Here is a 13,073-nt window from a genome sequence, read left to right on the forward strand (position 1 = left end):
GTCCAATATTCTAGACATTACAGTTCTTATGTGAAATAAGCATGATAAATAATAAGCAACAAATCAAATCTAGGCTTTCTGAAATTTTATTCATGCTGTTGAATTCATCAGCTTGGTCCTTTTTGTAACTGAGTAGTATTACATTATATGAATAGTTCACAATTTATTCATTCTCCTGTTGATGAACATTCAGGTTGTTTCCAGTTTGGAGCTATTATACACAGTGTTGATATAAATATTCTTTTACAGGTACGTGCATATTCTTAAAGAACACATATCTACATGTTTGGCTAGTATGAAGGGTGTTTGTATGTTTAGCTTTAGAAGATACTACTCAACGGCTTTTCAAAGTGGTTGTACCAATTTAAACTTTTTACCACAGTAAAAAGTTTGAAAGTTCCAGCTGCTCCACAACCTCACCAACATGTGGTCTTCTGTCTTTTCCCATTTTACTCACTGTTGTGGGTATGCATTCTTGTGGGTATGCACACCCACAAAATGCATCTTGGGTGTATGATGCATTTTAAAAGCCCACTAATGCTACGGTTTTTAAATGACCTCAGAAAACTCTGAGGCATGGAAGAACTCAAGATATTGCAAACATTAAGTATTTCCCCCCTACAATAGAAGTGCATTGTTTGTGTATGGTAAGATTTAGTCTGGAAAAAAGAAGTACTGCTGCTACATGACTTTTGAAAATCATTGCATCAATTATATTATTATTTTTCAAACTATACAGGAACAAAAATTAATGGTTAGTATCTGCTGAGTCTTGGGTGCCCAAATTAGAAATCACAGTATTTGACATAAATTTAAGAGTTGCAAGACGCCTTTGGGACAAGACAGTTTAGAGGTTTTCAAGATTCTTTTTAGACACAAACCTTTTGTTTCAAGACAAGCTCAAGTGCAAGTAAGATGTAAAACAGTCATATTTTTCTGAATGGGCTGATGGTGAGCCCTGAGTCCAGGCCTTACTCATTCAGCTTCCATTTCTTCCCACATAACTCTGCAGAACACTATTTTCAGATAAACAAAGGAAGCCTCAGAGATGTGACAACAAGGTCACAGTTGTGAACTAATAATTAGCAGTGGGCACTAAAAGAAGAGTGCTCTACTACAAAACTACATGTAAAACAAGAGAGGACTACAAGAATTGAATGTATTTTTTCTAATATGGTAAAAGCAAGACAAAATAATCTTATTAAATTAAGAAGCACTGAAAGATTTAAGAGATTAATGTTGTTTCTCTTTCAGAAGTCTCTTAGGTATATAAATAAAAATCAAATGCATCAAAATCTAAGAATTTCTGTAAGAAAACGCTATAAACAGAATTCATAAATTGTAAGTCACCACTGATCTTGTATGACCTAATTAGGACCAGAAAACCTATACTTAAGCTCAGCGCCAGTGCTGTGATTTTATGCAAAAGCCACTGTTTCCTCTTCCTCAGACTGGAACTATTAATAGCAATGAAATGCTCCCTGCAATCTCATGGGTGAGCAAATGAGACAATAATCAAACATTCTAAAAAACTACTTAGTATACTTAAGATATATCTTATTAAAACAGAATAATAAGCCGTGGAATGTATCTTAATTAAAAACTAACTAAAAACAAAAAAAAACCCTCAAACTTTACATAATATTATTTTGAGTAAGTTGAAAGAATAGGGGGTGAGTGTGTAGCGAAAAAAAGTAAGTAATGCAAGGTGGACTGAATGCATGTTCTCCCTTCCATAAGTATTGGTTGATTGAATGCTGTCAATTTGAAGGGATCGGGTCTCTAGTGGAATAGGAAAGTAGTCCAACCCATTCAGTATTTTGAGCAGCTATTGGAATAGTAACATAGAATGCAGGCAGATCACATTTGCAAATACAGAGACATACCACATAGACTTAAATGAGCCAAAAGGGAAAAGCAGCTAATAAATATATAGATAGACAGATATGTTCCAATCTTATAGGGTCCAGGTCACAAGAGGTAACAGTGCTAACCAAATCACTCGTGGAGTGCTATATTCCATACTTAACGCCACCTTTTACTGAGAAATTAGTCAAATGCAGTGCATCCAAAGAAGGCAACAGAAAAGTATAGGTTCTGGAAGCCATATGTGGTGGAAAGGAAATGCCTAGTCTATCAGTAATCAATCATTAAGCAATGGTTGCTTTTGTAGTGCCACAGAAGAGTCAATCGTCAGACGAAACCAAAGATCAGTCCCTCATTTAATGGAGTGTTATATTATCCAATGAACAACTTCAGGTACTATAAATTGCATAAATTAGTCCACAATATAGACTATTTCCTCCAGTTAACAAAGAAAAAGGTAACTCATCTGGCAATCTAGCTTGTTAGTTGCATTTCTATAACTGTCTTTTGCAAATGAAAGAAAAAAATGTTTCTAAATGTACATCAATATAGTTCAGTCAGAGTTAGCACCATGCATTTTATGTCAGGAGTGACCATCATGCCAAACTTTTTTGTGGGGGAGAGGAAGTGTCAGTCATTATTTGCAAGTCATCCAGAATGGCTGGATGCACCACTCAGCTTAGAAAACTGTAGATTAATAAACTATTTGGCATGTGTATGCAAACACTGGAGGTGAGCTCACATCTAAGAAAACTGACTTGTTTTGTCTTGTTTCTGAGGAAGAAACTCCTAATTGCTACAAGTATTCAAGCTGAGGGAAGATAACATGTCTTCAGGGATGTCATAGAAGGCACGACTATAAGAGTAATGGCTGGAATAAGGAGCCTATAAAACCCTACAAAAGACTTTTGAGTTTGGGCCAGTAAAGCTATCTTTCATATTTAAAAAAAAAAAAAAATCTAGGCCGGGCACAGTGGCTCACGCCCATAATCCCAGCACTCTGGGAGGCCCAGGTGGGTGGATCACGAGGTCAGGAGTTCGAGACCAGCCTGACCAACATGGTGAAACCCCTTCTCTACTAAAAATACAAAAATTAGCCAGGTGTGTGGTGTGCACCTGTAATCCCAGCTACTCAGGACACTGAGGCAGGAGAATTGCTTGAACCCGGGAGGCGGAGGTTACAGTGAGCCGAGATGGTGCCACTGCACTCCAGCCTGGGTGACAAAGCAAGACTCCATCTCAAAAAAAAAATATATATATATATATCTAAATGCCCCAGACAATTGTGTGAACCAATACTATTCATAAGCATGTGAATATGATTCATTTAATATAAATTTATAGACTTACCATTTAAGACTTTCTTTTCCTCCTCACGATAGTCTGTAGTGATTTAGAAAAAAAAGTCAAATAAGAATGCTTTAATGTCAGTGAGAATGTCAGTCCACATTACTGATTTCAAGACAACATCCCTTCTTTTTTGAAGGGCTTTCTTCCAAGGCCTGAGGAGAGAAACAGGTCAATCTAGAAATGGCCTTTGTTTTAAACAAGTAAGTTTCATCTCTGAAGACTGCCAGACCATATTTCTCCAGATGTTTGTCTCTCATTTCATTTGGATTTTTTCTAATTCTTTGGTCACTTTTTTCTAATATCTTGGTTAATTTCTATATGAGCATATGTAAATGTCAAGTTTCATCCAGGTTATCATATTTTAAATTAGTCCAAGTTAACCAGAATTTATTAGATTATACTTCATAAATGAAACACACACATTAACAACTCAAAGAAAGATGCCTTCTTATCTTTCCCTTTTACTGAGTTCAATGCATAAAATGATCGTTATTACAAGTTTAAAATATGTTCAGATTTTTGCATGTATACCCAATGCAATTATTAGTGTTACAAACCAAGAAAAAAAACTAACAGGTATTTTCTTTCAGGATGCAGCCAACTCACAAAGCTATATTATATTCTAATAACTACAAGTGTTATACCATTATGGTCAAAATAAATACCTCAGCAAGTTGTCAAAATTTTTTTAAAAAATGGGATAAGCTAACAAAAATATTCAAGTAGTCAAATGGAAAGACATCATTTCTTAAGCTGACATCACCTTGTTTTATACAAAAAGAAACTAACGTATTTAAAATCAAAGCTTTCAAATTTTTTGTGTTCCAATATTTAATCACCAGAAATTCCATAATTAACTCCACTTCACTCATCCATCCCAAAATAATAATAATTAAGGAAGCCAAATGACCATCCTTTTCCTTTCCTTCATTTTACCAAAATAATTTTACAGCTGAAAGGAATTTTACAACATACAGCAAATTATCACCTGATCTCCTAAAAAAGGCTGAAAATCAGAAGTCAAAGGACTTGAATGAAATCTACCACTCCAGTAAAAAAGCCAAAATTAGATTTGTCTCTCCTGAAACACAGTCCTGTTTTTCTTGGCAATCCAGGAGTTAATATTTCCTAAAAGGTTAGTAGGCCTAAAGACCATTTAAACTATACTTCAAAATGAGCTTTGTTTATCAACTGCCAGATACAAATCCGGCCATTACAGTTTGCGAAGGATCACTGATGTCCCTGTTTGGCCATGTACTTCCATCCAGTCAGTTTCATCTGTCTTTGCTGTTGCAGTTGTGGTTATTTGTTTTATCTTAGAAATTCACAGAACATGTATCTATTTTCAGTGTACAATAAGGTCACCAGTTTAATAAATCTCATTTATCATGTAAAACAATCAGTTTTTACCTAAGAGGTTCACAGATTTTGAAAAACTGTCCCAGGTAATTTATTTCTAAGAAGAAAATATTATCTCTTATGATTACTTCTTGCCTGATATGATTTGAATCTGTCAGAACTTTCTGGATTCTGCGAAATTAGTTTTTTTTTTCCCCCGACTCTTTTTTAAATACAAGAAGTACTAGTAGAAAGAGAACTTCCACTTAAAGAGTCTGGGTTACCTTCAAAAATTCTCCTAGTCTGTTTTTACAACTCTTTTCAAAACCTGAGTTATGGAAATGGAGGAGACTGTTTTTCACTTTTAAGCATATTTACATCTGAATCATTTTAGTCACAGGAGATACTTTCTTCTCTGAAAAGAAATCTGATGTTTTCTCTTGGTAACTAATTCCATCATTTAGTTGGCTCCATGGCCAATCAAATTTGTATCTTCTCATAATGCTGGTTAAACTGCTTTACTCTGATGAGAATCTTTATTTCCAGAGAGGTCAGAGTCATTTAGAAGGCTGGTGCTGTGATCTAATAGCACGCAGCTCTTCCTTGGTAAGGATATTTAATTATCACCCAAATCTAGTTTACCTCTGCTGAGCAGAGGCACAGAGGATACCCTGGAATAAAGACAGATCCAGTAGGAAGTTCTTTTACCAATATGCTCATTCTTTAATAAACATCTATTGATCATCTTAACAGGGATATTGACATAATACGGACATTGACATACCATTTGGATAAAAAGTTAGAAAAATAAGAAAATATATTCAGTCTGCTTATCATACATAAAGATAATTTGGAAAGAGTCACAACAACAACAACAACATCAACAGAAACATGTCCTTGGCGTGTGCATGGGAGAGGAAAACAGTAGATGGGAGGCAGAACTATGATAAGGGTGCTTCTTCCTGAATCACATGAGTGCAATACTTATTCAAAAAATACCACAAACGGAATTAAAAATAAAGTCAACAGGCTTTTTTTTTTGAGACAGGGCCTCTCTCAGGCTGGAATGCAGTGGTGATATCTCGGCTCACTGCAACCTCTGCCTTGTGGGCTCAAGCAATCCTCTTGCCTCAGCCTTCCGAGTAGCTGGGACCACAGGCATGCACCACTAGGCCTGGTTAATTTTTCTGTATTTTTTCTTTTTTTTTTTTTTTGTAGAGACAGAGTTTCGCTATGTAGCCCAGGCTGGTCTTGAACTCCTGAACTCAAGTGATCCACCTGCCTTGGAGTCCCAAAGTGCTGGGATTACAGGTGTTAGTCACTGTACCCAGATGATATGCTCTTTTTAAGATTGTGTGTGGCTGTAAAAGAGGTATACAGGAGGTGTTATTGAAGCACAGAAGAAGAACGTTTCTACTAGAAGAAATTTGAAAGGACTCTACAGAAGAAGTAGTATTTTAGCTAAGTTTTGAAAATGTGTAGGCATTTGTCAGAAGTCCCTGAAGAAAAGCATTCTAGGAAAAAAAAAAATGCTGAGCATTAATTGAATTGTTTTACAATGATCTTGTAGCTACATTCCTCATCTCTCTTTCTTATTCCAAAAGGTTGGTATTATGTCACCATCAGATACGAGCTCAGTCTTGTTGCCAGGGATCTTACTCACAAAGTTCTAAATTTACCATTCTGTATTCCTGTAGCTGCTTAGCCTTGCCAGAAGACTTCTTGGTTCGTATAATGTGTTTAATAACCATTTTTCCTCTAGAAATTCCTCCATATCTCTAAACAGAACTCTTCATAACACAACTTAGACCTCATTCTTTTTTTAATTAAATTTTTTTTTTTTTAATTTTTGTAGAGACAGAGTTTCACTATATTGCTCAAGCTAGTCTCAAAATCCTGGGCTCAAGCAATCCTCCTGCCTTGGCTTCCCAAAGTGCTGAGATTACAGGCATGAGCCACCACACCTAGCCAGGCCTAATTCTTGTTTTTGATTTAAAAGTCATACTTATTTCTCAAATCTTATAAAACTTCATAATTTTTGCAGTTTTAAACTATCTTTACCTTACGTTCTTCTATTCATCTTTGTAATCATCTTCTGAATCATCTTTCGATTTTATACATCTCTCAAACTTCTAGTTCACTAGCAGAATTAAAATGCAGATTTAATAGTTCAAATCCACATATTCTGAAAACTCCGAGGATTAAAAAGCTTTACAAATACAAGAGTATTAATTTATTCTAGGATCAGTTTTTCCTCCATTATTCATTTAATCACGGCATATGCTGTATTTTTAGAAGTTCGTATTTTCTCCCCAAGTTGGCTTCACTTGTCATTTTTTTAATCAATTCTGCAATTTGTCAGTTATTTTCCATTCCTGTCCTATCAGCAGAGGGGTTACGATTCCTTTCTTATTTGGAATCACCTGTACATGAATATACACATGTTCAAAATTCCTCTTTCTATGAAAACAAAACAAATGCTAACACAAACAAAACATCAGTCAGTCACACCACTACAGCAAGACACACTTCCTGTTTAGGTCTGCATCTGCCCCCTAACCAGGGACTTCTTACTTCTACCTCCCATTTTTAATTACCTTTCCCTTAAATCTTTCTGGCAAGAATTACCCAGACAACCAGCCCTATAGCAGAAGGAGCAAATTAAGGCAGCCAGGCTGAGATAGCAAACTTGTCTGTCCAGTAAAGCCCACTTTAGAATGACTCCCAGCCTCCCTCTCTCCACCAGTAACTGTCTTACTTCTCCCCTATCAGTTAGTCTCTGAGCTTGTGCTTTGTCTACCTAAATTGTCTCCATTTTACCAATGAGGAAACTGAGGCTTCTAGAAGAAAGAACTTTGACTGACTTTACAAAAGTTGAACTTCCAACTGGCAGGCAGCCCATTCAATAGATGTCTTGTCCATGCTCACAGTGCTGTGACAGTAAAAGAAATCTTTGAAAGTAATGTCTCAGGCCACTATAGGTCCTGGTGTCTATCTCCACCCCCAGGTGCCAGAGTTTGCCTAGGATGAACCAAAGAGCTGTCCAACGCGTGCATACCATCTTAACATGTATGTGCCATTAATACCATCATTTTTAATAATAAAAAACTAATGCACATAAGATGGTTTCTCTACTTCAACACTATTAACATTTTACGCCAGAAAATCCTTTGTTGCGGGGGTCTGTCCTGTGCAACACAGGATATTTAGCAGCATCTCTGACCACTATCAGTTAGAATGCCAGTAGCATTTACTTTTGTTCTAACAACGAAAATGTCTCCAGACATTGCCAAATGTCCCCCCGAAGAGCAAAATCAACCCCAGTGAAAAACAACTGGCATATACTAAAAGAAAATACATTACAAAAAAGCAGGTAACATTTAATGAGGCAACTCTCTGCCTTACAAAAGGTTTGTTTACCCATGGTTTCTTCAAGTGGGCTTTTTCAATTAAATAACTCTGTAGTTTTTAGTAAGATACAATACCTACAAGCCTCAGTATCTTCACTTTTAAACTGCTCTAAATCCCTCTTCCATTTCAGAGCTAGGGGGAAGAGACTGGTTATACTTTAGAAGTTTAAAGTAAGAATAGGGGTTATCTATAGTGAGGGGGCAGAGTCGGAAGGTTCATGGCAAATGGGAGAAAAAGCTGCGAGGGAAAATTTCACTGTATAACTTTTTATATTTTTAAATTTTTGAATCATGTGACTATATTATTCAAAAAATTAAATTCTAAAAAGCGAATCTAAAAATCAACCCCAAGTGTTGTACTCCTCACACTGAACTTTTTCTAAAAAACAGTCAAACTTTTAAGGGAAAGTCACAATATGATTCTAGAGAAGAAATGAAGGAAAACCTTTGGAGTGGCTAGACCAGGAGGCCAATGAAAATGACAAAACCATAGTGATTTGTATAGACCTAGTTGTTTAAATCCAAGCTAAAAAAAAATACATGATCTATGCCGGGTTAGCACCAGCACCGCTTACCTTTCAGAACAGCAGGTTTAATGGCCATTCTGCCAACCAGGCATTCTTTCAGCATGGATTCATAATTGACCCAACGATGAATCTGGTATGTAAAACAAATGATGGAAAAGCAACATGACTAACTCCACAGGATGCTCTCATTTTAGTATGAACAAAACTAAACTTTCTGAAACCACTCTCAACACACACCTAAAAACTAAGAAGCATATTCAATTAGTCTACCAGGGTGTGACAGAAAGGCTGCACAGATAGGGAGTGTTTAGAATAGTATTCTCAAAGTGTTGACACCTTTGGAAGTTCCTGACACCCTTTCAGGTCTCCATGAGGTCTCAATCTGTTTCATGATAATACTAATAAAAAGTTACTCGCTTTTTTTTCAGTTTTGACATTTGCTCTGATGCTATAAAAACAATGGTGGGTAAAACTGCTAGTATCTCGCATTAATCAAGGCAGTGGGTCCAAACAGTACTAGTAATTATTATCTTCTTCACCACCATGGACAGGGGAGGGAGCATGAGGAAGATTATTTAAGAATACTTAAGAATATCCTTCATGAAGTAGAAAAATTATTAATTAAATTTTGACCCTTGGGTACATGTTTTTATTATATTTTGTGTGACAAAGTGGGAAATTCTCAAAAAGATTAGTGCTACAAAGTATGATAGTTTCCCTGTGAAGAGACACTTAGACGATTGTTTGATTTGCAAATGGAACTGGGCTTTTTTCATGAAAGGCCATTTGACACATGTTTACCTACATAACAAACCTGCACATCCTGCACATATACCTCAGAACTTAAAATAAATTAAGAAAAGAAGAAGACATACATGCAGTCAACCAGCAGTGAAAAAAGCTCAATATTACCGATCATTCGAGAAATGCAAATCAAAACCACAATGAGATACCACCTCATGGCAGTTAGAATGGCTATTAATAAAAAGTCAAAAAATAACAGATGTTGGCGAGGTTGCAGAGAAAAGGGGACGTTTATACACTGTTGGTGAGACCGTAAATTAGTTCAACCACTGTGGAAAGTGATATGGTGATTCCTCAAAGAGCTAAAAACAGAACTACCATTTGACCCAGCAATCCCATTTCTGAGTATGTATCCAGAGGAATATAAATCATTCTACCATAAAGACACATGTACACGACTGTTCACTACAACACTATTCACAATAGCAAAGACATGGAATCAACCTAAATGCCCATAAATGACAGACTGAATAAAGAAAATGTGGTAGATATACACCATGGAATACTAGGCAGCCATAAAAAAGAACAAGATTATCTCTTTTGCAGGAACATGGATGGAGCTGGAGGCCATTATCCTTAGTAAACTAACGCAGAAACAGAAAACCAAATACTACATTTTCTCACTTATAATTGGGCGCTAAATGATGAGAACTCCTGAAAACAAAGAAATGAACAACAGACACTACTTGAGGGTGGAGGTTGGGAGGAGGGAGAGGAGCAGAAAAAATAACTATTGGGTACCAGGCTTAGTACCTGGATGATGAAATAATCTGTACAACAAATCCTCATGACATGAGTTTACCTATAAAACAAACCTGCACACGTACCCCTGAACCTAAAATAAAAGTTAAAAAAAAAAAAACAACAAAAAATGAAGGGCCATTTATAAGTACTAGTAAACAAACTGATTATTCAGACTCATTTAACAAGTATTTTCTTGAAAATAAACAAAGTGATTCTACTGCTTCAAGGAAAACAACTGATAGTATTCGTTGTCAGATGCCACTGGTGGAAATTATATTTAAACAACCTTTCTGCAAGGCACCTTCTCAATATGCCTTAAAAGTCTTAAAATAGGCCAGGAATAATTTTAAGGTGGGGTGGCTCATGCCTGTAATCCCAGCACTTTGGGAGGCTGAGGTGAGGGGATCGCTTGAGCCCAGGAGTTCGAGGTTGCAGTAAGCTGATCATGCCACTATATTCCAGCCTGGGCAAAAGAGTAAGACCCTGTTTGAAAAAAAAGGACTTAAAAATCTGCAGCTCTTTCACTCACATATTTAGAATTTACCTGAGAAAATATTTGCATGTATATAAAGATGTAGGTACCAGGATACTCATCACAGCACTACTTAAATTAGCAAAATATTGGAAACAATCTAAATGCCCAATTATAAAAGACCAGCAAAGGAAAATCAATATATAATGCCATTCAATACAATACTATATAATCATTAAAATAATCAGCCAAAAAAATATTGATACTGGAATCTTTACGGTATATTCCAGAGTAAATAAATATACACTAAAATAGTAAGTATGTAAAGTATAGAAAGAAGATAGCTGACTAGAGGTATTTCATACTTACCTCCTCCACTAAGAACCAAGACAGTGAATAGATAATTACATTCTGAATAGATCATCCAGAGAGAACACTGAAATTCAATAGTAAAGTGACAGGAGATACCTAAAGCAAGAAATGAAAAGGAAGTGAGGCAGCCTACAGGGCTGGCATCAGCTGGGAGCTGAGAAAGACTCAGGTTGGAGAACTTTAGCAGTCCACATTCCCACCATGGACTCCTGCAATCCTAGCCACAGAAGAACCCTTTGACCCTTGCAGGCCCTAACACTAAAATAGAGAGCTGCTGAGAGATTGTGTGATGGCACTGCTCCAGGGAGGGTGTTTGCACTGGGTCTCACAAGCCCCCTGAGATCTAAGCAGCTACAGTAAACGGTCATTTCAGAGCCCTAGCCCCAACAAACTGCACACTGTACTAGAACTCAGCAGAACCCAGACTGAAGTGCAAGAGAAGCATGGCTGCTGCCCCAGGAGTTTAGGTTCAAGGAACTGCCAGCTACCACATGATGGGCTGAGGCAAGAGCAAGTCACCAGGGCTGAAGAACAGCTGGTACGTTCATTCCCCATCCACTGGCCTAGGCTGCCTACCACTGAAGGCAGCACCACTCTGCCCAGTAGCAGGGTATCACCACAACTGCTGTCTCCCTCCACCTCAGCATTCCACTGATAGCCTGGGGATTGCCCCTGCCTACCATGCCTACCATGGCTGGCCTCACCCCCCTCTGCCTATTCCATAGCAGAGTTTGAGGGCCAGGAGATTGCCCAGCCCACTCCAACACACTGGCACCTGAACACTCCTCCCAGGGGCCTGAGGTTGGACATACCAACCTGGCTGCTATCACCACAGCTAGCACCTCCTTGCACATGCCATCTGCAGGGTTACAGACTGGCCTGCACAGCCCATAACACCCTCCACCAATATAAGTGTGTACCACCTGGGACCCAGAGGTCATCCTGCCACTGCCACTGTCACCCCCCATGCCACACCACCTGCCCAAGAACTCACCCACTGTTGCCACTATTGGGATCCAACTAGGCCACCAAGAGGCCCAAGAATCAGCTTGCCTTGATGAACTAACCCTGGTGCCAGCATATGCCATCCTGGGGCCCAAGGACAGACATGCTTAGCCCATTGCTCCCATCACTGGGGCCCAAAGACTAACCTACCTGGGGTCCTAGTAACCAGCAAAACTTCATCGCAGCCTCCACCAATAATTGTACCCTAAGACACTGAGGAAGTCACAGTCATCATTGATCCTGTTTACACCTGAAGAAATCATATGGAGACTACACTACTGCACACACCCAGGATCAAAGCCAAAGTGTCCTACCCCACCAACATCACAGATACATCTACAGGAAAAATTTCTCCCATATGAAAACAAATTAAAAAAACTGAAAAAGGGCCAGGTGCGGTGGCTCAGCACTTCGGGAGGCCGAGGCGGGAGGATGACCTGAGGTCAAGAGTTCGAGACCAGTCTGGCCAACATGGTGAAACCCCATCTCTATTAAAAATACAAAAAAATTAGCCAGGCATGGAGGCGCGTGCCTGTAGTCCCAGCTACTTGGGCGGCCGAGGCAGCAGAATCTCTTGAACCTGGGAGGCAGAGGTTGCAGTGAGCTGAGACTGCACCTCTGCACTCCAGCCTGGGCAACAGGGTGAGATTCTGTCTCAGAACAAAACAACAAACAAACAAACAAAAACAGAAAGAAGTGACTGTTACACCAGATGTGCAGTATCAACATAAGGACACAGGAAACATGAAAAAGCAAGGAAATATGACACTTCCAAAGGAACACAATAATTCTCTGGCAACAGATCCCAATCAAAAAGAAACTTATGAAATCCTAGAAAAAGAATTCAAAGTATTGATTCTAAAGAAGTTCAGTGAGGTACAACAGAATTATAAAAAATAATATAAAAAACAATTCAGAATATGAATGAGAAATTTACAAAAGTGATAGACATCATGAACAAGAACCAAACAGAAATTCTGGAACTGAAGAACTCATTGAATAATATAGAAAACACATCCAAAGCAAACTATTATTTGATCTAAAGAGAGAGAGAAACTCCAATACAATAATAGTGGGGGAGCTCAAAATCCCATTCTCAGCATTGGACAGATCATCTAGGGAGAAAAATCAACAAACATTGGATTTAAACTGGACTTCAGACCAATGGACCTAGCAGACATTTAT

The 13,073-nt window shown here is 38.0% G+C and overlaps 1 protein-coding gene across 3 annotated transcripts in view; it reads right to left on the bottom strand.

Moving 5' to 3' along the window:
• LOC100603380 (cytochrome b5 reductase 4) overlaps positions 1-13,073 on the bottom strand; it is a 111,449-nt gene that overhangs the window by 45,500 nt on the left and 52,876 nt on the right. For all 3 annotated transcript variants that reach the window (XM_030798239.1, XM_030798240.1, XM_003258288.2), the window contains exons 4-5: positions 8,540-8,621; positions 3,217-3,249 (exon numbers count right to left, since the gene is read on the bottom strand). In XM_030798239.1, the coding sequence (XP_030654099.1) occupies positions 3,217-3,249; positions 8,540-8,621 (115 nt within the window). The remainder of the gene's footprint in view (positions 1-3,216; positions 3,250-8,539; positions 8,622-13,073) is intronic.

Source organism: Nomascus leucogenys, chromosome 18 (genome assembly GCF_006542625.1).
Source record: "Nomascus leucogenys isolate Asia chromosome 18, Asia_NLE_v1, whole genome shotgun sequence".
Lineage (NCBI taxonomy): Eukaryota > Metazoa > Chordata > Mammalia > Primates > Hylobatidae > Nomascus > Nomascus leucogenys.